The following is a 21,230-nucleotide window of genomic DNA, read 5'->3' as shown; positions in this document are numbered from 1 at the left end:
TCTTGCCTATCTTTTTTTGGAATGGTCATGAAGCATGCCGTAGATGTATACAATAAAAAGGTGCACAAAGTAGGATAACAGTTGATGTTGTGCAGGGTTGGGGTGGATATCTCTATGCATGGCATATGAGCTGGCAAACTCCGTATCGGCTGGGCAAGAATCGAGGCGTGTGTTCGTACGACATCCAACCGTGACTGAGATTAACTCCCCAAAGCGGAAGGCGCAATTTGCTTGCTGAGATATAAAAACGCACCTGCTCGGTACCCTTCTTTTTTGTTTCTGTCGAGTATCCTTTTATCTTCACATCAATCATCATGATTGAAAGCGCACAAGTAGCCATTTACAGATACCCTGTTGTTCTTTTCACCAGGACCGATTACCGTGTGTATCACTAGAACAGAGTCGTTTGGAGGGAAAGATCGAATGTAACGCCTTTTTTCATAGCCGAATGCATGTCGGCCAATGAGTTGTTGAAAAAAACCTTTGGTTTCGACCCTTATGTTTTGTTCCTGGATCAAATTCGTAAGTTTAGCTATTGGTGAACGTATAAAGCTGGTGAGCTCATATATTCTTGTTTTTCTTTTTTTTTTAAAAAAAAAGCCGAAGGTCCTGAAATCGAGGATTTCCTCGCGCAATATGACCACCAGCGTAGCGTCACCAACGTTTTCATTGCCGGGAAGTATGTTGGCAATTTTGAAGCTATAGTACAGCTTGATCAAAGCGGTGAATTGGAAGAGAAGCTTGAATAAGCACATATTGTGTTTACCCAACATGAAGGTTTTAACCCTGTGTATAAATTTTTAATTGTGTACAATAAAATCGTTCCACACCACGACCGGCAAACTGTTACATTTTTTTAACTTGGAAGGCAGAAACCTAATTGGGCGTAATAATTGGGTACTGTACTGTTTTCCCGCACGGGTTTGCAGTAACATGAGATATGGGCATTGGTATATACCTTGTGGGTCCATCAGATAAGGGTAAGGAGAATGTGAATCGTTTAGGGGCGTCGTACCTTCACTGAGCAATTTCAGAGGTACCAGCCATTAGCCTATTCACAATGAAACACACATATGCGGCAATCTGTCAATTTGCTTCATTAGTGAGCTTTCGAGTTGAACTACTTATTGAACAGAAAATCCGTGGTTAGACAGCCGGACAATGTTCGCGACCGCTTACTTCTTCCCAACAATGCAGCTCGACGAGAAATTGATCCGGTACAATTACTCCCATCGTGGTAATAGTGGTTAGGTTTGGTGCATCAGTAGTCTATTGTGGCGGGATTCTGTGTGACCTTGACTATCAAAAGGTAGCTATGGTATCTAAATTGGGTGGGCTTCATACGATATTGAACAGATACCGAACGGTTTCATTTAATTTTGAGTCTATAGGTATTGGTCGATATACACGCAACTGCATCTCAACCAATTTTACAATGAACAATGGCCAGTTCTAATAAGACGGCAGCGACCAAGAAAACTTCTCCGGGGAGCAATATCAAGTCGGAAAGGATAATTACTGTATAATAAAAAGCTATCGTATAGTGGTATGGTCAATAATGCATGATTGACAATTGTATGCAAAAATGTGTGATGAGTATTCGAGATGGTATGGAAAAAGAGTGACAATAGAAACATGGATGAATTTACCTTGAGTGAGGTACAATGAAAAACGCTTTGTCTGATGGCAAGACCAAGTAGCTGTCAAAAATTCCGTAACACATACACAAGATCGTCCGTATGAAAATATTAGTGATACAAAATTTAATTTTGAATTACCATCAAGGCAATTGTTCGTGAAACTTTTTTTTTTCATTTCCGTACATGTGAGCTGAGTGTTGGGATCCATGCACATCTTAATGAATTTAATAATATGAATTCTTTTATGAGCGCACAACGCAGACTCAATGTTAAGCTAGCAAAATTACCATTCTCGCTGTAGTTACATTTGGCTTGGTTGAACGGCTTATTGAATCCAATGTTCGATCGGGCTCTTTTCTGTTGTATTTTAGGATCTCCGTCCATTGATGTCGATGTATCTCAGTCGCGCCCGGATAAGATCATCCATATTTCCACTATCCACTCGTTTTCCGCGCCATCTCGGGTACGCATCATACATTTCTGTATATGATCGCCATTCTCATGCTTTATCGGCGGCCATACCACCATATAATATATACCTTCCCATGATATTTAAATCCAGACGATTATAATTTCACTGGAAACCGATATTTACTGCATTTGAACTTTACCGAATTTATAATGTACTCATCATTTAAAAATATGAAAAAGGAATCCACCCGGCAGACTCACAATATTCTAGTTCTATCTCTTTGTATTATGTATTTCTGGTAGAACCTGGATATTGAGCTAGTTTTTTTTTTCGACTTGATATTGCTCGACAGATAAGCATTCTTGCTCCGAGTCGTCTTGTTTGGACCGGCTTTGTTCCTTGTAAACCAATTGAGATGCAAGCACAGGTGCTTGGACTGCTACGTATAGACTTGAAATTAGATGGTATCTGTTCTCCTTCTTTCCAACACCATATGAAGCCACTCACATGAGATACCATAGCGACCCCGCCGTTGTATTGTAAAGTAAAAGCCAAAAAACTAGTACACTATTCACTTTTTACGTCCAAATAGTTTCTCCAAGCCAAATACTGCAACAGTTTGCCGATGGTACGGGAACGTTTTTATTGTACACAATCGAAAATTTATAGACATGGTCAAACCCAGCTGTTTTCCACCTTTGGACAAACACAATACATGCTTTACATATCGTCGAATTCACCGCTTTGTTTAAGCTTTAACGCAGCCTCATAGTCACCAATATACTTGCTCTCAATGAAAATGCTGGTCCCGTTACGCTGGACGTTATACACTTGCTCGAGGTAGCTCTCAATCTCGGTGCCTTGGGCTTTTTTTTTTAAGAAAAAAATAATATTAATTACTAGCTCTAAACGTTCACCAATAGGTAGACTTACGATCATGGTCCAGGAACAAAACTTCAGGCTCGAAACCAAAAGTATCCTTCAACAACTGAAGGGCCGGGATGGCTTTGGCTATGGAAAAAGGCGTTACATTCGAACCTTCCCTCCAAATGGCTTTGTTCTAGTGATACATACGGCAATCCGTTCTTGTGAAAAGAGCAACAGGGCGCCTACAAAAGGTTTCTCGGACACGGTCAGCCATGATAATTGATGGGAAGATAAAAGAATACAGGACAGAGAAAATGGATATCGAGTGGTGTGGTTTTTATATGTTAACCAGAAATCGCGCCTTCCGCTTGGGGGAGTTCATCTCAGCCACGATGGGATGTCATACAAACACACGTCCCCAATTCTTAGTCAATTCGGAGTTTCCCAGCTCATATGCCATGCATGGAGCTATTCAACGCAACCCTGCACAACATCAACCGTCATCCTACTTTGTGCACCTTTTTCTTGTATACATCTACCGCATGCTTTATGACCATCCCAAAAAATGGATAGAAGATCTCATTCATTTAGAGGTCAAAATTGAGAAGAAGAACGGGTCACGGAAATCAAAAATAAATAGTACACAAAAAACAGTTACAGATAGATAACCTTAAATGAAATACACTAACGAAACTGGGAAATTTAAAGTTTATCATTGCTATTTCCATAATGCTTTTGGTCTCCGGCCGTAACCATATTGATAGAGCGTGTGGTATCATTATCCAAGTCAACTTTTCAACATTGCTGTGGCATTACCGGCTTAATGCTGTTGGGAAGACCTGCGGAAAATCTCCCGCTAATTCAATCGTGGTTTGATGACTGCCACAAGATCGGCGTTAATGGCAGTTCTTACCACGTTCCGTCCGCCGTGACTTGCATAACAATCTCGGTCGGCGCGCCAAGTATGGTTAGAGACGCTGAATCTTATTTTGGCCGGCATCGGCCACCTCTCGTTCAATTATGCATACATGGGCACTGCGGGTATGATGATCCATTGACAGCTATTTCGGTGATACTAACCTTTCACGACTCTTCTGTCATTCTGTACGTTGCTATGACAAAATAACAGAGTTAGACCAACCACCCACGCCCATCCGAAACTGTCCCGTGCCATATGACTCGTCACATTTGAAAATCTTCCCACGAAATGAGTAGATAGAAAAGAAAATTTCGCTTATTATTTGTTGACCTTGCGTTCTTTTTTCTGTAAGTTTTAGCTCAAGAATAATAAGACACTAATCGTTGCCTGTTCTTTCCGAAGGAAGGAAAAGCAGCCGCATCCAAACATATTTTGAATTGCTATCAAGTTACAAGTATTACCAATGCTGTATATCGATATCGAGCTATTGCCCTGATATCAGGAATCATCTTAATACATTGCTAGCGCATTTTCCGTTTGCGGAGGCCAGTATAATATTTAAACTTGTAATGTCGGTTCACTTTCATTCTGCGCAATTTAGATTAGACCATGTATTAATTTGCTATGCGGTTGAAGACAGGAAATTTTTCCAAAAGGAGTACTGAATGATTTTGCCTATTTGACAGTTTTAACATAAAAGATCTGGTTGTATTCTACACGAGGAGAAGGAAAATATGATTGAAGGAAAAATGCGACAATAACAGAAAGAAGATATAGAGGTATAGATGCCGTGGAGATTTTATGCATTGACAATCAGTAAGAGGCGACAGAGACGTTCGACTAGCACCTGGTGTATCGGTAAACAATTACTTCTAGAGGGCATCACATTAACGTAAGAAAGGGCATGATATTGCTTGATTATATCTCGTAAAGTGCTGTAAGCTGAATGATCGGTTTGATTGAATAAAAGATGCACCTATTCAACGTAGGTCCATGAGTTCCTGGCTATTTCTGCGAAACACTCTTGCTTTCATATCTGATTTCACTTACTTCGACGACCAAAGGTGAGCCGTTGAACTGATCCTGCGGGGAAGGTTCAGTGGGGGTGTGAATGAGATATCCTGTGGCCAATGGCAGCATCCATCTTTCCGTTTCGGTGACGGCATCGGTCGCGAGGATCCCTTGAGAAGCCTTCTCTCGCTTGCGAGAGTAGGCCACTCGATGGTTGAGCAAGAGCGTCCGTGTCTCTCCTTGACCTACCGGGGTAGCATCCGTAGAAGTACGACTTGACGCGCCACCTAGACTGGACAGTGGTCCATTGCCCGTGGGCGTGCCGATTGATTCTGGTGTTCCCGTGGTCGCGCTAGATCCAGGCGTCTGGGCAAATTCAGGTGTAGTTTCTTGCTCGGCTGATGATACCTGTACGTTCAACGACGATTCCAAATCCAAACTCACAATGGTGGCTTTCTCTTCACTGGGAAGGACGTCGATCCATGCTATAAAGCGGAGTTAGTGATTAAGCACTCACAAGTTTTACATGTGCATCGTTTTCTTCTGGTTTCTTTTACCTTGAAGTTCTTCTTCAAACATCAGGCCAATTTTGGCAATGACAAAAGTCCATGGAGCTCCTGTCCGTCGTGCCATTTCTTTGGATCGCCACCACGCTTCTTCAAAAGCTGCATTGTATTGAACGCCTTTTTCAGCTGGATTGTCCATGGCAAGCACCGTGAATTCCAGCAATTCACCACGATTGTCAGTCCATACAATGATCATCCACCGAAGATCCAGACTGAAGCAATAGCCAACGTGAAGCGTCGCATGCTGCTCCATAATGGCCGGAAACGAATTGAGCGGTTTTTTAAGTGAGAATTGAATGACACTGGGTATGGACTTGGTTAATACAAAAGGAGGAGCATAAATATCGGCGACAGCTCGGGTATCATCAACGGTACTCTACATCGGGCCAATCCAAAAACAAAAAGGGGGGTGGACGAAAGGTAAGTAAGTGGTGAATGATGAGAATAAATCTCCAATGCAAAAAAAGGATATATACCTGGTTATGGTGCCTGCCCACAACGAGATGGCATTTGCAGTAGACGGAGAAAACGATTTCCTTGAGGCCAAACTTTAAGCATCCGCCAAAAGCGCTCGGGCGGATAATATGCTCCATGGGCATCAGCTGCAGCACCAGTCGCGCCCGCGTGCGTTCCGTCACGCGAGTGGCCAATCCCATAGCCGCCGCATGATATGCGACCATCAATTTTTGGAAACAGCGGCTGAGATCCAGATTAGACGACAAATGCGACGACGGATTCACAATGTAAATGACAATGTGCATATTTTCAGCCATTGTTTCGCCTAATGCCGAACCGAGATTTTGACATTCCGCCATGTAACTTCGCAATTGCCGATCATGCCAACTTTCTCCTTTCGATTCCGCTACGAAATTTACATTTAATCATCCATGGCTTGCTCTGAAATCGTGCAGAAAGCAATTCCAGTTGCTACGATCGAATCACTTACGAAGCAGGGGAACAGGAACAAGTCCGCGACGATAGGCACCGATATTTCCGGGATGATGAACACCCAAATTACACGTCTCATAGACAGTGCTCAACCCTTTGAAAAAGTGGAGCGTTGCCTTCTCCAGTTCATCGTTTCTCGGGAATACCACGAAATAGCTAATGTTCTTCTTGCTTGAAAAAGGTTCCAACCGCAATTTCTCCCAAAACGTCAGAAGCTTAGGAGACCCTTCAATAAAATGATCTTGACGACTGACAACAATGTCGGGCGGATACAGTGTATCAAGGTTCGGTTCCGCGGGTCGTCGCTTCTTGACTTGATATTTGCCGTATTTGGAATGCGCTTGATTTGTTTCTATCCCACCAAGATTGAGTCCATTGAATCCCAATCAATAGACACTCATCAATTTACTGTACCTGCAAGGTCATAATATTGTTGAACGTTCAAAGGACCCTTTACACTCACAGACCCTGGAAGGGAGGCATGACCGATGCTTAAAGTGTCCATACTTGCTGACAGGGTTGTTTTGTGATGCTGATCAAAAATTTCGAGCAGTGCATGTTTAAAATCTTGAGTAATCCGATCAAAATCGCTTTGCAGCGAAGGGACATGGGATGTGTCTAGTGCAAAATCAATGTCAGTCGTATACATTGGATTGTTTGACCAAAACAGTGTGACAAAAGCTTTTTACCTCCGTGTAGACTTTGGATCAGATCTCTGCGTCGGGAGACAATGATTTTCGCTGATTCGCCTTCGCTCAGTTCGCCGCCACTGGCGGAGATGGAGGCAAGTCCGTCGGTGAATGGATAGCCTCCCAATACCGCCTGTTGACACAGGTAATCCAACGCTTTGAAATCGCCTTCGTCTGCACTATTATTCAAGCATATCGGACTGGAAGGAGCCGAAGCCACGGTGCCGGGAAAAGGATGCTCGTAATCCAAGAGAAGCTGGTTCGCGGTTGATTTCTTGGGTTCGATTTGATGGTCGCCCAGTAGTTGGTTGACGAACGATGACTGCACCTGTTCCAAGGTTTCCAGATATTTCTCGGCATAATCCTCTTCGTCACTCGTATAACTTTCATCGGAACTACTGCTACCTCCTTCACTGCTGCTGCTACTGCTACTGGAACCTGACGTACTGCTGTTGTCTTCGGAAACAGGCGCATGTAAATTTTGTATGTCTGCTGCGCGGGTATCCTCATTGTACTTTGGTGCTGATGCTTCCTTCCTTGATACCGGTTTCACGGATGAAACTATGTCCTTGTTCTGCTTTCTCTTCTTTTGCGATCGTTTCTTTACCACCGGAATGTAATCCGGTCGATAAGTATCCCGCGATGATTTTCGCCGCCTTGATTGGCTTTCGGTTTCAGGTGGCATGTACATAAACTTGCCACCGATACAGTATTTCGCATCATTAACGCCAGCCGTAAAAGCGACGGGTGCAAACTCTGGAGGAACGTATCGTTGCTCCATCGGGTATTCAATGATTTCAGGCCATTGTCGGTGATCTCCGCCTTTGACAGCTTTCAATTCGTGATATTCCCGCTTGATAACGGGGCCAGTGACCGAATTGTCCCCGTTGGGGGTCACATTGTTGCTATCCAAGGTGACGGCTTCATGCATCTCTGTATCGGCCATCATCGAATCGACATTCACCGGTTCTACTTTGACCGCAGTATCGACATCCATTGCGGTATCCAGCACAGCATCCGATGGATTCAGCAGTTGGTCAAAGTTCAGATCTTCGGGTTTCACGTTCAACGCATCATCGTTCAAATTTTGTATTGGCATATTATCTAATAACATGATACCATGATCATCATGCTGACTAGCCACTGGGGCATTGGCAAATGAAGCCGCGGTTTCTAGTGCTGCTTGCGGCTGCTGCTGCGGCGGCGGCGGCGGGGGAGGTGGTTGCGATGATTGGACGGTAGATGGTGGTTTCGTCGGTAATGCTTTTGTGCTCGATTCTGACTCGAAAAAGTTGAAGTCTTCCTCTGTGACATCGAAATCAAAATTATCCAAATCAGCCATGCCATCATCGGTCCAACGGGTCGATGGCATATCCATCATCACATTGTCCATGCCGATACCGAGATCAAATTCAGGTTCCGTTCCGACCGTACTCTGTTGAGCAGCGTAGTCACCCTTATTCATTGATTCAGATCCCACCTCATTCCCCGTCGAACCTGGTAATGATCCAGATCCTTCCACTGACGTTGCAAACGGAGTCTGCATGTTCGATTTTCCCGTAGGTGACGCAACCGCGGCATTGTTATTCACTCCGGCTAACGGGAACGTATTTGACGCGCCGTAGACTGTCTCTGCTTCCCCGTTCGCATTCTTCGCGTAGATGTATCCATCCATGACTTGCTTCGGATCAATATCGAAATGGGTCAGGGCGAAATCCATCAATGAAAGTTCCGATTTCTCCACGGTGTCCATATGGTCATATGTATCTTTGATAGCTTCCTTTCTTACGCTGGAAGTGGAGGGAAGTGCAACGGCTTTGGAGGCCATCAGTGGACTTGAAATGACTGGTTCATGTATAGCCTTTTGTAACGCGCCTTGGGTTTGCGATGCATCCGATACTGATAATGTTTCCAAGACAGTGGAAGCTGTGCGATATTTAGGGTTGGTGAAATCCCAAAAGTCCAGTGGCTGTTGCGTCGACGGTAATTCGCGAGATTCATGAGACAATGGTGGCCCGATGCCGTTCCACTTGGCGGCATCTTTTACCCGCTGAGACCAGGCCCACCGACTCCATTTCTCGCCCAAATTCTCGATCTGCCCATGATTATAACCAAATATGCCGTTCATGCCTGCGGCGGAGATAGGAACGGCATTCGCGGATACAGGGATAAAGATTAATGCGGTCGGATACAGGATGAAGTGATGGTTCGATGATCGCACAGCGACTACCGACGGGAAGGATGCTCCTGAATGGTCCATGTTTTGAATTAAGAATTTGAGAGGAATATTGTACAGTAACGACCATTGGCGTAACACTTGTTCTTGGATGGAAGGCGAAATCTCGCGACGTATTAACATTAGCTGGGCCTTTTCACCGGTAGGACTTAGCACCACTGTTAACAACAACGATGTATTGAGAATTAAGCTCAAACATAGGACACGCCATCGATATCTTTCATTTTATATCGTGTACTCACCCTGTGTCCCTCGCGTTTTGATATCCTGAGCGGTCAACGGCTTCATGCGCATTCGACGAACATCGGGCTGGAAAATAAGGTTGGTGCTGGTCAGATAGAGATTGTAAGTGCAGCATAATAAAGAAGGGTTGGACATATCGGCCAAGGCGCCCCCGGGAATATTGTAGTTGGTGCGGCTAACGTCGCTCTCGGAGTAAGTGGAAGGGAAGATGAAGAATTCCCCCAAAGGAAATGCGCCTTTGCGTACAATATGTCTACGAAAATAGCTTAACAATGAGCATGGGTGGATGGCAGAACACGAAAAGACGTCTAAAACTACCTCTGGACCAGGTTTCGAGCTGATTTGATAAAGAGTTTATATTCCTCGGCCAACGTGACCAATTTTCGCGAGTTGGATTGGGTGGAAGAGGTTAATGGCGAGGCGGTGGGTGATAGGCTCTTTGAATACACATTTTCCCAGGTAAATGATCCCACTTTGATTTCTACAAATATAAATCTTTGTTAAGTTCTTTGCCCTGACCATCCACTGCGATCCACTACGATCTACTGCGACCCATTTTGGAATGGTCTTTTGCCACCCTCAATTTTACCTTCCAAGGTATTCAGATATTGATCCGAGTCGATTTTTCCCGTGTGTCTTTCGTCAAACCAGAATACCCAAAGTTCTAGTGGGATTAAATCGTCGCCCTGGGGTTCCGATTCTCCGGGAGTGTCTGGTTTGTCACCCTCGGTCGCCGGTTTGGGTGTAACACGCCACATGCACGGAATGGACATTTCGATCAGGTTCCGGAATGCCTTGATCAGAATGTTGTTGGTCGGGCTAAATGTCAATTCTCGTCGATACACGGGCTGCGTGTCGCTTTCTGCCTGTCCTTCGCATTTCAAGAACTCGACGACCAGAGATCGTTTGCATAGCTGACTGTAGACTCGATAGCGGATTTGCGAAACGCCGCTCTATAGACCCCATTTAAAGTTAGCAGAGATAACGACAACCCTCAACACCCATTTTACAAAGAAAGCACTAGTTTACCACTATGAGTATATTGGTTAAACTGGAATCGGTCAGCATCAAGACGAAAGGATCATTTAAGTGAGCTTGACAGCAGAATTCAGAATCGAGCACAAAAGATGGCGAAAGCAGTCAGTAACAGCGCCTTTTTTTTTGCCTCTCTTTCAACAGCTGTGCCCTATTCCAAAAATCGCAGGACAGCCCCCAACGTCGGCGTTTCAATAACAAAAAAAAGCCGGGCTTGCGTCACGTTGCAATTGGCAATCTTTTCAAATGGTGAAATTTTGGCAATCACAACTTGACAATTTGTTCTTCATAAATTCACAACTTATATTATGTTATACGAATATCATGTATAACAAGCCGTACACTTGCTGTGCAATGGATGCCACCTGCTACTGGACGTCGCCCCCTTACATTGAGCGACATTCGTCAGACAAAAGCCTAACGCAATACGGCATAACCTGGGCGAGACTTTTGATGGAACTTTGGTATATTAATGTCAATACTCTGGCATACCGTACAGTCATGATTTCCAAACATGTGTGCAGCAGCACTTATTGACCCCCTCAGTCCCGTCCCGCCCAAGGTTATGATAGATCTAGAATGATATGTGGGAATGTTGGGTATTTAAAAAGATGAGTTAGTAAGCTCTTTGATTGATTCAAATATTCGTCAAGATATTTTACCTTTGTTATTTGAGTTTGCAATAGCCATTGATCGCTTGACATGACTTTTATATGACATTGAAAAAATTTTGAATTAGTATACGTTCATTATACATCATAGCAAAGGAAAGAAAATTGGACTTGCCTTTGAACCAAATGGTGTACCGGAAAAAAAAACGGATGAATACGGACCGCCAGGTAAGCTTCTTCTTCGATGCGGAAAATAAAATTGCTTCCAGGGACGGTTAAGCGATGGATCGGTGGTGTCAGCTTGAGCAGGTAAAAAATATTGACGTGGCCAGAAGTGACATTAGTTTCGAGCTGGATTCCAGATATCGAGAGTCCCCCGAATAAAAAGAAAAAAAAAAACAAATAATGTACATGATGATAAAAAAACCAATAGTCGCGTCAGTAAAAACCTCCTAAAAAATCCTGTGGGAAAAAAAGAGGAAAAGACTGCGAAAAGAATATGTACATGAAATATAAAATACAAAATACAAACTATAAACTACAAAATAAATAATCGGGAAGACATCTCGAATACCATATGATGAGAAGCAATCCAAAGGAGAGGAACATGAAGAGGACACGTAAGCGTTTTTCTGATTAAAAAGAGAGCCACACCACCAACGATGGCCTTTGACATCATCCGGTTTCGCCAGATGGATGGATGGCGAGAGAAAGTCAACTCGTAGTATCCAGAACTTGTCAGGCGAAAAGAAAACGGAAACCGGAAGCTGGAAGAAGGATGGAAGTAAAGGAGAGGTAATTCTGTTTTGCCGGAGCAAAATCGATGGTAGACCACTCGACGCTTACCTTTTTGAGGATGGTGGTCGATTTAACCAAGTTAGATACACGGGATAAGAATGGTCTGGTGGATGGATGCGGATGGGATCTTGATACAATGATAGTGAGGATTTATCAAGCAAACAGAAAGAGAGAGAGAAAATCAAAAGAAGAAAGATAAAATTGAAGACAAAAATATATGGTTTTCCATGGATGAAACAATAGTCGCCCCACTGATGCATGAATTCATAGATCGAAGCACGTCTGCTTATGTATTATTCGATTCATTGAAAATTGAAAGAGAATGAAAGGACATATATACGTATAACTGACAAAAAAAAACAACAAATTGAATGATGCTACAAAAGAACGCCAGTCGTATCATCAACCACTTTTCTTCAAAAAGAGCTCTACTCACATTTTTATTCGAAAGACGACGATGCTCTGTTTGACCACAACTGGTGCAAACGGTACTTGCTGCTGATTGTTTCACCTATTATCGTGAAAGTGGGCAGCGAGGCATGGTTGAAAGATGAAAAAAAGGTTTAACAGGTCCTTATAACTAGTGTAGATCATGTGATTTACAAAATCGCTAATTTCCCAAAGATTTTAATTATGTAGACTAGTTGCGCGTGTGATCTTGAAGATCACAAAGTTTGGTTCTTTGGATGTGTAGTAGGGATGTTGCTCTGAGGGAAGTGGGAATAGTAGCTGATTAAAGATGTGTTTGGAATTGGATATTCCATTTGCAATATTCAAAACTCCGCACTCGAATTTGTGTATCCAAAGGTCCCGCTTGTAATTATGTAGATTTGAAATAAGGACGATATGGATATAAAATATTTTATAGCATCTATGAATTTTCAACAAGTGTAATGCTGCAGGTGCAGGGAAACAGATGGCTGCATCCGGTGTCGGCATATGACCGCCAAGTGATGAGCACTACATAAAATGGTAAAACTTATCCAAGTCCAAGTTATGAAATCTATACCTCTGAATCCTTTTTCAAGTTCGTAACTTCACTTTTTCTCTATCAGGAATTGCCATGTCTCATATGACATTGCAGCAGATACAAACAGCCGTCATAGACAAAGACTTTGTATCCGAATAATCAAGATATGCTTCTAGAAAGGCAAAGGACACAAAGCAGTACGCACGCATTCAGTAAGCGATTCAGCAAAAGCATAAAATCAGCAACAATATTATGAATGGTAAAAAATAGGGGAATGATTATTATCGCGTAGAAAAAAAAAAGAAACAGGAGGGCAAAGAATCAAAAAAACAAAGAGCGGTTCGATGGCAATATGAATCTAAAAGTTTCCACAGATGGTCAATTCACGCATCTGGCCCAATACATCATCGACACGTCGATCGCTTCCCATGTCGCTTTCGGGAGGGAAATGGTGTCGCAAACCTTCCAGCTGCTCGTATCCGGTTTGCGCAAATTTCAGTTGGGATTTCACAAGCGCTTCAAACGAAGGATCAAAGTAAGGCACTCTCAGTTCCACAACTTTTGGCAAGTCAGTGATGAGAATGCTGTTGATATTTTCGTACATTTCGCGCGCCATGTTAGCCTCTTGTTCAGCCTAAAATAACCAATCATGCCGTCAGTCTCCGATCTTCTTCACAGCTCATGATCCTTTGTAAATGATCGTAAGAAGGAAAACATTGATTACGTAAACTCACTCTTGGCAAACGTTGTGGATCTTCGCTAGGCTTGTCAATCAATTTGCGTACTTTGGATCGACTGGAATCGTAATCTAATAACTTTTTGTTGCGACGCTTCACTGCTTCATTGATTTCAGGGAAATAAGAACAAAAACGAGCTAATGGTTCCAAAACCGTAGCACGATAGGCGGCATCCTAAAAGACACAAAAAAAGTTCAATGATTCGTTAGATGATGCTGTGATTATTGCATAGTTATAGTGCAATTGCTTCCGTACCAAATCGGTCCGTGCGTCTTCATCCAATTTCTCCACTGTACGCTTGTATTCGGTGCCCATGGCACCCATCGGTGCGATATCCTCGTAGAAATTTTCAATGGTTTGTGCAATACGCAACTGAGCGGCGGTCATGGCTGTATTAGCTATAGTCAGTAATCTATCAACCGATAAAGTTGATTTTTCATGCATCTACCTCGCACTGAGTCTAGATAGCCTTTGGCCTCTTTGGATAATTTCTCAGATTTTTTCTCAAGACTGAGTGCATGCAAAAAATTCTCTCGTCAATAGGAGGTCATCTACGTAATGTGTTACTCTTACATCTTGAATCGTTCAAATTCTTCGTCAAATTCGCTGTCGGTTGTTCTGTCACTGACACCTGTGCGTTGCATCAACTAGGAATGTAAAAACGTCAGTGGAGGCTGTCGGTGTTGGCCATGGCGGGAATGATTTAGCTTACATTGGTGCCCGCGCGCGACAAGTTTTTCTTGAATCCGGAACTATCCAGTTATGGAAAAAAGTCAGCAAGAAGGCATCCTATTAGGTGACTACCACACAGTAGCATAACGTACAGGAAACTCATGGACTATATTGTCAACTCAAAAAAGTCAAAAAATTCGTAAGGAGGAAACAAAAAAAACAGACTGCCAAGGCGGCCTTTCCACAACTCATCATCAACGTGTTACGTCATGTTTTAAACTCCGCGAACGCAGGCTGGACATGGCTTTCCGTTTCGCATGGTTTCCACCAGCAAAACTTCACTCATGCAAGTAATACATGCATCGTTAATGCACGTCAATTTTTTGATGGATTAGCTTGTCCCATATTGTAATAAAAAGCTTCAATTATTGGAGATCAAATTCTATGCTTTTTTTTTGCATGACATCTTACTGCAAGCGTTTTCTTTTTATTTTTATTTAATTTTGTTGTTGTTTGCCGAAGCAGGAAACCAAGTGATGAGAGATCATAAATGATCATAAAACGAAAAAACATACAACGCCAACAAAAAAAAAAAATTAACGATCCGCAGCCTTGGTTGTGAATGAATGTGGAACTTGTTTTCTTTCGTTTTCTTTTGTTTTCTTCTGCTATTAATCAGATGGCAGGATGAGTAATCGAAGTTTGGAGTGCATGACGTTTTTTGTATAGTCTTGTGGCATGTTACAACGAAAATTCTGTGGTTGGTAGAAAGAAGTTCGAGAAGCATGTCAAGGATCGATGACTGTAATTTGTCAGCAACGGTATCGAGTAAAAGCGGTATACCAACGTTAAAATCCCGGTTGAACGCATGCTGTGCAACCGAGATGGGGCTATCGGAGTGTATGAACTCGCGTCTTCTATGGATTGCCCTGAATAGGCATGTTCTGCAACCCTGATCGTTTCAATGGTCTGTTTATAGCAATTGCCCAGCCATCTTTGCTTGTGTTGTGAACTTTAAAAATGGTAAAGTATAGTCGATTTTTTATCCTCCCCAATGCCCCACTTCCGTTGTTTGGTGGCCATTGGGGCTTTGGTGTACTAGAATGTGTTTCAAGTGGGGCAACGATTGCGACATGCATTAAACAGCAAGTCATCCACGTGTGCTGGAGGTGAATATGAAGGTACATTTTGAAACGCCGCTCATCAGGAAATTAGTCGCGAAACACAACGAATCGTTTTTGTTCCTTTTTGTGTTCCCATGGCAGCTTATAAATCAATAGGTGGGGAAAGGGGGAGAAAAAAAAAGGAGGAAGAAAAAAATTATGAGGGCATCTTGCCATCGGTATTCGCCATCTGGTATTACACTAATGGCCGCAGTAAAATCTAATTGATTAGAAACTTGGTCCACCGACGGATCAAATTACTCAAATAAAGTTTTTTTTTTTGTTTTTTTTTTTCTGCTAAAATCTCAAGGAATAAAAAAAAATTTGTATATAAACCGCACTTCGTAGGAGATCAGAAAAAAGTTTTTTCACCTCTTTTTCCCAGCTCTTCATGGAGAAAGAAGAAAATACAACGTACATCAACAAACGAAGGTCTTCCGACTCGGCTTCCACCATTGCCCCTGTTCAGTCCGGTGTATTCACCGGTCACGAAAGCAGCTTTGGTGAGCCGAACGCTAATGCAGTCAATATCGAAGGTAGAATACTCGAATGTCCACACAAAAATACCCCTTAATATATAATTTTTTTCTCATGAATGATTTTTATGTGATGATCTGCGTCGTTTTAGCTGCGTTTCACGAATTCGAAGATCTTAAACGTGAATTAACCCACATCAGTCGCAAAACCACCAATCCAAGCCGTCTTGAAAATGGCGACACGGACGAGTTCAATCTTAAAGAGTTTTTGCACGATCTTTCCAAGAGTCGTGATGCGGCGGGACACACACCTAAACATCTGGGAGTTATTTGGAAAAATCTGACAGTCGAGGTAAGACAGAAAAACCAAATTCCGCCTCCCATAACAAATCAGCATGACTCAATAACGTACTATTTTCTCAGGGCCTCGGAGCCGATGCATACACCATCCCCACGGTGCTCAGCGACACCCTCAAGGTTCTTCAATTCTGGCGCTATCTTGGTCTCGGTGGCAAATCAAGAAGCAAAAAGACCATTCTTCGTGATCTTAGCGGTTTTGTCAAAGAAGGCGAAATGTTGCTTGTCCTTGGCCGTCCCGGAGCGGGGTGTACAAGTCTTCTTAAAGTTATCTCGAATCTGCGCGGATCATTTACCAATGTCGCAGGTACTGTAAGCTACGGTGGCATTGATCATGCTACCTTTGCCAAACGGTACCAGGGTCAAGTATGCTACAATGGCGAAGAAGACCAACACTATCCCACATTGACCACCAAGCAAACTTTGCAATTCGCTTTACGCACCAAAACCCCCGGAGCTCGATTGCCCAACGAATCCAAGAAGGAGTTTGTCAACCGTGTACTGTTCACGCTCGGTAACATGCTGGGCTTGACCAAGCAAATGAATACCTTGGTCGGAAATGCGTTTGTCCGTGGTCTCTCGGGTGGCGAAAGAAAACGCCTTTCAATCGCCGAACAAATGACTACCGAAAGTACCATCAACTGCTGGGATTGCTCCACGCGAGGTCTCGACGCCGCCTCCGCTTTGGACTATGTTCGCTCGCTGCGCATCATGACCGATATTTTCCAAAAGACTACCATTGCCACCTTATACCAAGCATCCAACAGTATTTTTGACCTGTTTGACAAGGTGCTCTTGCTCGACGATGGTTACTGCATGTACTTTGGTCCCGTTGATGCCGCCAAAGAATATTTTGAATCCATGGGCTTCTACTCTCCTCCTCGCAAATCCGTGCCTGATTTTCTCACCGGCCTTTCCAATCCTCTTGAACGAGAAGCCAAACCAGGTTTCGAACACCGCGTGCCTCAAACCGCGGCGGAATTCCAAGAACGCTACTTGGCCTCAGCCATCCACACCCAGATGATGGAACAGCTGGACGCCTACGAACGAGAATTGGAACGCGAACAACACGCTAACATCTTCCGAAAAGCTATGGACGAAGAACATCAGAAACGCGCATCCAACAAATCCCCTTACACCGCATCCTTTTATCAGCAAGTCAAAGCACTCACTATCCGCCAGTACCATCTCCTCATCAAAGATAAAGAAGCCCTTGTTTCCCGCTACGGTACCATTATCGTCCAATCCTTGATCATGGCCTCCTGCTTTTACAAAATGCCTCATGATGGCACTGGAGCCATGGCTCGCGGTGGTGCTATTTTCTTTGTCATTCTATTCAACACCCTGGTATCTCAAACGGAGCTCATCAGCTTTATGATGGGAAGACCGATTCTGGACAAGCATAAGCAATACGCACTGTATCGGCCATCGGCTTTCTATCTGGCGCAGGTTATTATGGATATCCCCTATGCTGTCGTGCAAGGTAAGCACACGATCTTATTACTGTCTGCACACATGACAGACAAACTAATCACATTCTATGCTTTTTGCCTCTAGTCATTATCTTCGAACTGTTGGCTTATTTCATGATGGGTTTTAACCTGGATGCTGGTCGATTCTTCACCTTCTTTATTGTGATCGTCTTCGCCAATTTGGCATTCAATGGCTTTTTCCGTGTCTTTGGTGCCATGACCAACAGTTTCTTTATTGCTTCCCAGGTCTCGGGCGTTTGCAGTATTGCCGTCTACACCTACTGTGGCTACTTTATCACCGAACCTTTCATGCATCCGTGGCTCTCTTGGTAAGCATCATAGGGCATAAAATTATCTGATACCGTTGACTCATTATGCCAATTCTCTTCCAAAAAAATCCAGGATCTATTATTTAAGCCCGGCTGCTTACGGCGTGAAAGCGGTCATTTCCAATGAAATGAAAGGTCAAATTTACACCTGCGAAGGTCCTGGTAACTCGGTACCTTATGGTCCAGGTAAAATTGGGAATACACCCTTTTCAGGCTTTCTTGCCTTCATGTCCTAATACGTCTATTGTATTTTCTAGGCTATGACGATTGGCAGTACAAGGTTTGCACCATGAAGGGTGGTCGTGCTGGAGAAAACTTTGTCCTTGGCGACAACTATCTCCGCGAAGCCCTGAACTTTGAACCTTCAGATATCTGGGCTCCTGATTTCCTGGCAATTGTTGCCTTCTTCCTTGGATTCACAATCATCATTGCCTTAGCCATGGAATTTTTCGGCGGCGCCACCGGGGGTGGATCGCTCACCAAGCTGTACAAGCCCGGCAAAGCCCCTAAACTTGCCACAACCCCTGAAGAAGAAGCCGAAAGACGTCGTCAGCAAGCCGAAGCCACCCAGGAAATGGATGCCATTGCTACCGGCACCACCTTTTCTTGGCATCACATTGATTATACTGTCCCCATCAAGGGTGGCCAAATCCAGTTACTGAACGATATCAGCGGTATTGTCAAACCCGGTCATCTCACCGCCCTCATGGGCTCCTCTGGAGCCGGCAAAACTACCTTACTGGATGTCTTGGCCCGTCGAAAGACATTGGGCAAAGTCGAAGGAAATGTGTACCTGAACAGCGAAGCCCTCATGAACGACTTTGAACGTATCACTGGTTATTGCGAACAAATGGATGTCCATCAGTCCGCTGTCACAGTGAGAGAAAGTCTGCGGTTCTCGGCCTACCTTCGGCAACCTGCCGAGGTGTCCACGGAAGAAAAGAACGCCTACGTCGAAAAAATCATCCACCTTTTAGAAATGGAAGATATCGCCGACGCTCAAATCGGTGATCCTGACTCTGGCTTCGGTATCTCTGTGGAAGAACGCAAACGCCTGACTATCGGTGTGGAACTCGTAGGCAAGCCTCAACTTTTATTCTTGGACGAACCTACCTCCGGATTGGACGCTCAGAGTTCGTACAACATCATCCGATTTATCCGCAAACTGGCCGATGCAGGTTGGCCCGTGTTGTGTACCATCCATCAACCTTCGGCAATCCTGTTTGATTATTTTGACCACCTGTTGCTTCTCGTACGCGGAGGTCGCACCGCTTATTACGGCGAAATCGGAAAGGATGCACGTACGATGATCAACTATTTCGAATCCCACGGTGGTCCTCTTTGCTCACCCGAAGCGAACCCGGCCGAATACATTCTGGAAGTCGTCGGTGCCGGTACCGCGGCCAAATCGACCCTTAACTGGGCCGACATTTGGGCTAATTCCGATGAAGCCAAGGCTTTGGAACAAGAACTCGATCAGATTCATCAGAACGCGGTGCAGCAACCGACACGCAAAGCATTGACGTATGCCACTTCGTTGGGTACCCAATTATGGCTCGTTCACAAGCGCATGGCTCTGGCTTACTGGCGTTCGCCTGACTACAACATTGGTCGATTTATTACGTGTATGGCCATCTCCTTGCTCACAGGTTTCACCTACTGGAAAATGTCCATGACTTCTTCCGACATGATGAACCGTATCTTTGCCCTATACATCTCCTTCATCATGGCCTATATCCTGATCGTCGTGGCTCAACCGAAATTCATGTCGGAACGCTTGTACTTCCGTCGCGAATACGCTTCCCGTTACTATGGATGGATCCCGTTTTCTTTGTCGATTATCTTGGTGGAAACGCCGTACATCATCTTCTTGTCGGCCTTTTACATGTTTGGCTTTTACTGGACGGCCGGCCTAAAGACCACGAGCTTGGCCATGGGCTACTTTTACTTGATGCAGACTCTGTTTGTATTCTGGTCCGTCACCCTGGGCTTTGTCATTGCTTCCATTTCCGAGAATCCGACGGTGGCTGCCGTGTTGAATCCCTTGATCGTCTGTATCCTTGTCTTGTTCACAGGCTTGATGCAAACGGTGACGGCCATGCCCCATTTCTGGAGTTCGTGGATGTACTGGCTAGGTAAAGCGCGATTGACCCATACTTTTTTGTGATATTTGTGTATACTCATTTCTATTTGACTTTAGATCCTTTCCATTACTATGTTGAAGGTCTGGTGGTAAATGAATTATCAGGACTCAAGGTCTCTTGCAACGATAAGGACATGGTGAAATTCTTGCCTCCACCGAATATGTCGTGTGGTGACTATCTCAAGCCCTTCTTTGAACATGCCACGGGTTATCTTGCCAATCCCAATGCTACGCAACCCGAGTATTGCAACTATTGTGCTTTTTCGACCGGTGATGAGTATCTCAAGACGTTCTCCTGGGATGTGGCCAACCAGTGGCGCAATATCGGCATCATCATTGCATTCTTCATTTTCAACGTCTTTGTCTTCCTCGCCATGGTGTACTGGAAGAGAAAGCCTCGCAGATAAACGTACTGTTTGGATCTCCTATTTTTTTTATTCATCCTGTTCATGGCTTCCGTGCCAACACTTTTTTCATTCATTCATTCATTCATTCGTCGAACATACTGTAGTTTTAGTTTCAATCACGTCATATCTAGACTCTTTATTCTCTTTTTTCTTGTCTTTTTTGTTTCGTTTACATACTTTACAAACTTCAAACAATTGTGAATCCGTATTTGTATCAATATCATATAAAAAATTTGTATTACTTGCTGAGCTCGTTTCACTTTTTATCTAATGTAAGCAGCTGCAGCGAATTACAGCTACAGCCTTGGACTGTGAGCACAGCTTGAGTCCATTGCCTAGTCGCCATTCTTCAAGAGGATCATGGACCACCGGTCATACTATAAGCTTGAAACACTGTAAAATGCTGGAGAAAACGAGTAGGTCAACCATGCATTGCCACCAGGAAAAACCGGTATAATTGACGTAGTATCTTGTCCAACAGTGATCCATACATGTACTATTTAGCCTGACAACACATGAACAACAAGTA

At 43.8% G+C, this 21,230-nt stretch overlaps 6 protein-coding genes across 6 annotated transcripts; 2 read left to right on the top strand and 4 right to left on the bottom strand.

Moving 5' to 3' along the window:
• Positions 1-222: 222 nt before the first annotated feature.
• Positions 223-855, top strand: BYT42DRAFT_644100 (uncharacterized protein). The gene is made up of 3 exons (XM_051572630.1): positions 223-381; positions 445-522; positions 601-855. Exons 1-3 carry the CDS (start codon positions 315-317, stop codon positions 747-749), a joined length of 294 nt encoding a protein of 97 aa, XP_051424563.1. The 5' UTR covers positions 223-314; the 3' UTR covers positions 750-855.
• A 1,788-nt stretch (positions 856-2,643) lies between these two features.
• BYT42DRAFT_565962 (uncharacterized protein) lies at positions 2,644-3,223 on the bottom strand. Its single transcript, XM_051567911.1, has 3 exons — positions 3,127-3,223; positions 2,986-3,063; positions 2,644-2,918 (listed from the first exon to the last, which is right to left on the bottom strand). Exons 1-3 carry the CDS (start codon positions 3,191-3,193, stop codon positions 2,773-2,775), a joined length of 291 nt encoding a protein of 96 aa, XP_051424562.1. The 5' UTR covers positions 3,194-3,223; the 3' UTR covers positions 2,644-2,772.
• A 962-nt stretch (positions 3,224-4,185) lies between these two features.
• Positions 4,186-10,695, bottom strand: BYT42DRAFT_299818 (mediator complex subunit 13 C-terminal-domain-containing protein). The gene is made up of 11 exons (XM_051562905.1): positions 10,561-10,695; positions 10,121-10,484; positions 9,850-10,012; positions 9,531-9,784; positions 7,053-9,446; positions 6,778-6,981; positions 6,362-6,715; positions 5,892-6,277; positions 5,407-5,791; positions 4,889-5,334; positions 4,186-4,814 (listed from the first exon to the last, which is right to left on the bottom strand). Exons 1-11 carry the CDS (start codon positions 10,597-10,599, stop codon positions 4,638-4,640), a joined length of 5,166 nt encoding a protein of 1,721 aa, XP_051424561.1. The 5' UTR covers positions 10,600-10,695; the 3' UTR covers positions 4,186-4,637.
• Positions 10,696-13,020: 2,325 nt separating this feature from the next.
• BYT42DRAFT_565931 (protein hob3) lies at positions 13,021-14,600 on the bottom strand. The gene is made up of 7 exons (XM_051567910.1): positions 14,507-14,600; positions 14,395-14,434; positions 14,256-14,329; positions 14,131-14,192; positions 13,938-14,071; positions 13,680-13,856; positions 13,021-13,579 (listed from the first exon to the last, which is right to left on the bottom strand). The coding sequence occupies exons 1-7, from the start codon at positions 14,515-14,517 to the stop codon at positions 13,304-13,306; spliced, it is 774 nt and encodes a 257-aa protein (XP_051424560.1). The 5' UTR covers positions 14,518-14,600; the 3' UTR covers positions 13,021-13,303.
• Positions 14,601-14,621: 21 nt separating this feature from the next.
• BYT42DRAFT_565930 (uncharacterized protein) lies at positions 14,622-15,469 on the bottom strand. Its single transcript, XM_051567909.1, has one exon. The coding sequence runs from the start codon at positions 15,139-15,141 to the stop codon at positions 14,899-14,901; it is 243 nt and encodes an 80-aa protein (XP_051424559.1). The 5' UTR covers positions 15,142-15,469; the 3' UTR covers positions 14,622-14,898.
• Positions 15,470-15,908: 439 nt separating this feature from the next.
• BYT42DRAFT_494961 (ABC-2 type transporter-domain-containing protein) lies at positions 15,909-20,701 on the top strand (the record flags this gene model as incomplete). Its single annotated transcript, XM_051564329.1, has 7 exons — positions 15,909-16,053; positions 16,146-16,345; positions 16,417-17,833; positions 17,908-18,151; positions 18,225-18,337; positions 18,409-20,286; positions 20,352-20,701. 7 exons carry the CDS (start codon positions 15,909-15,911, stop codon positions 20,699-20,701), a joined length of 4,347 nt encoding a protein of 1,448 aa, XP_051424558.1.
• Between the last annotated feature and the right edge of the window lie 529 nt (positions 20,702-21,230).

This window comes from Radiomyces spectabilis (assembly GCF_025331425.1).
Source record: "Radiomyces spectabilis strain NRRL 2753 chromosome Unknown BYT42scaffold_5, whole genome shotgun sequence".
Lineage (NCBI taxonomy): Eukaryota > Fungi > Mucoromycota > Mucoromycetes > Mucorales > Radiomycetaceae > Radiomyces > Radiomyces spectabilis.
The sequence above is the reverse complement of the archived record's forward strand: the minus strand, read 5'-3'. Positions and strand labels throughout refer to the sequence as shown.

Bases quoted from the DNA above. Each gene is read 5' to 3' on its own strand.
- BYT42DRAFT_644100 (XM_051572630.1), top strand. From the start codon at position 315: ATGATTGAAAGCGCACAAGTAGCCATTTACAGATACCCTGTTGTTCTT. The intron at 382-444 runs GTGTGTATCACT...CTTTTTTCATAG, and splicing joins TTTCACCAGGACCGATTACC to CCGAATGCATGTCGGCCAAT. The intron at 523-600 runs GTAAGTTTAGCT...TTAAAAAAAAAG, and splicing joins TTTGTTCCTGGATCAAATTC to CCGAAGGTCCTGAAATCGAG.
- BYT42DRAFT_565962 (XM_051567911.1), bottom strand. From the start codon at position 3,193: ATGGCTGACCGTGTCCGAGAAACCTTTTGTAGGCGCCCTGTTGCTCTT. The intron at 3,064-3,126 runs GTATGTATCACT...CTTTTTCCATAG, and splicing joins TTTCACAAGAACGGATTGCC to CCAAAGCCATCCCGGCCCTT. The intron at 2,919-2,985 runs GTAAGTCTACCT...TAAAAAAAAAAG, and splicing joins TTTGTTCCTGGACCATGATC to CCCAAGGCACCGAGATTGAG.
- BYT42DRAFT_299818 (XM_051562905.1), bottom strand. From the start codon at position 10,599: ATGCTGACCGATTCCAGTTTAACCAATATACTCATAGTG. The intron at 9,785-9,849 runs GTAGTTTTAGAC...CTATTTTCGTAG, and splicing joins GCTCGAAACCTGGTCCAGAG to ACATATTGTACGCAAAGGCG. The intron at 5,792-5,891 runs GTATATATCCTT...GGCCCGATGTAG, and splicing joins TGGGCAGGCACCATAACCAG to AGTACCGTTGATGATACCCG.
- BYT42DRAFT_565931 (XM_051567910.1), bottom strand. The intron at 14,330-14,394 runs GTAAGCTAAATC...TTACATTCCTAG, and splicing joins TGTCGCGCGCGGGCACCAAT to TTGATGCAACGCACAGGTGT. The intron at 13,580-13,679 runs GTGAGTTTACGT...TGGTTATTTTAG, and splicing joins ATCCACAACGTTTGCCAAGA to GCTGAACAAGAGGCTAACAT.
- BYT42DRAFT_565930 (XM_051567909.1), bottom strand. From the start codon at position 15,141: ATGCTTCTCGAACTTCTTTCTACCAACCACAGAATTTTCGTTGTAACA.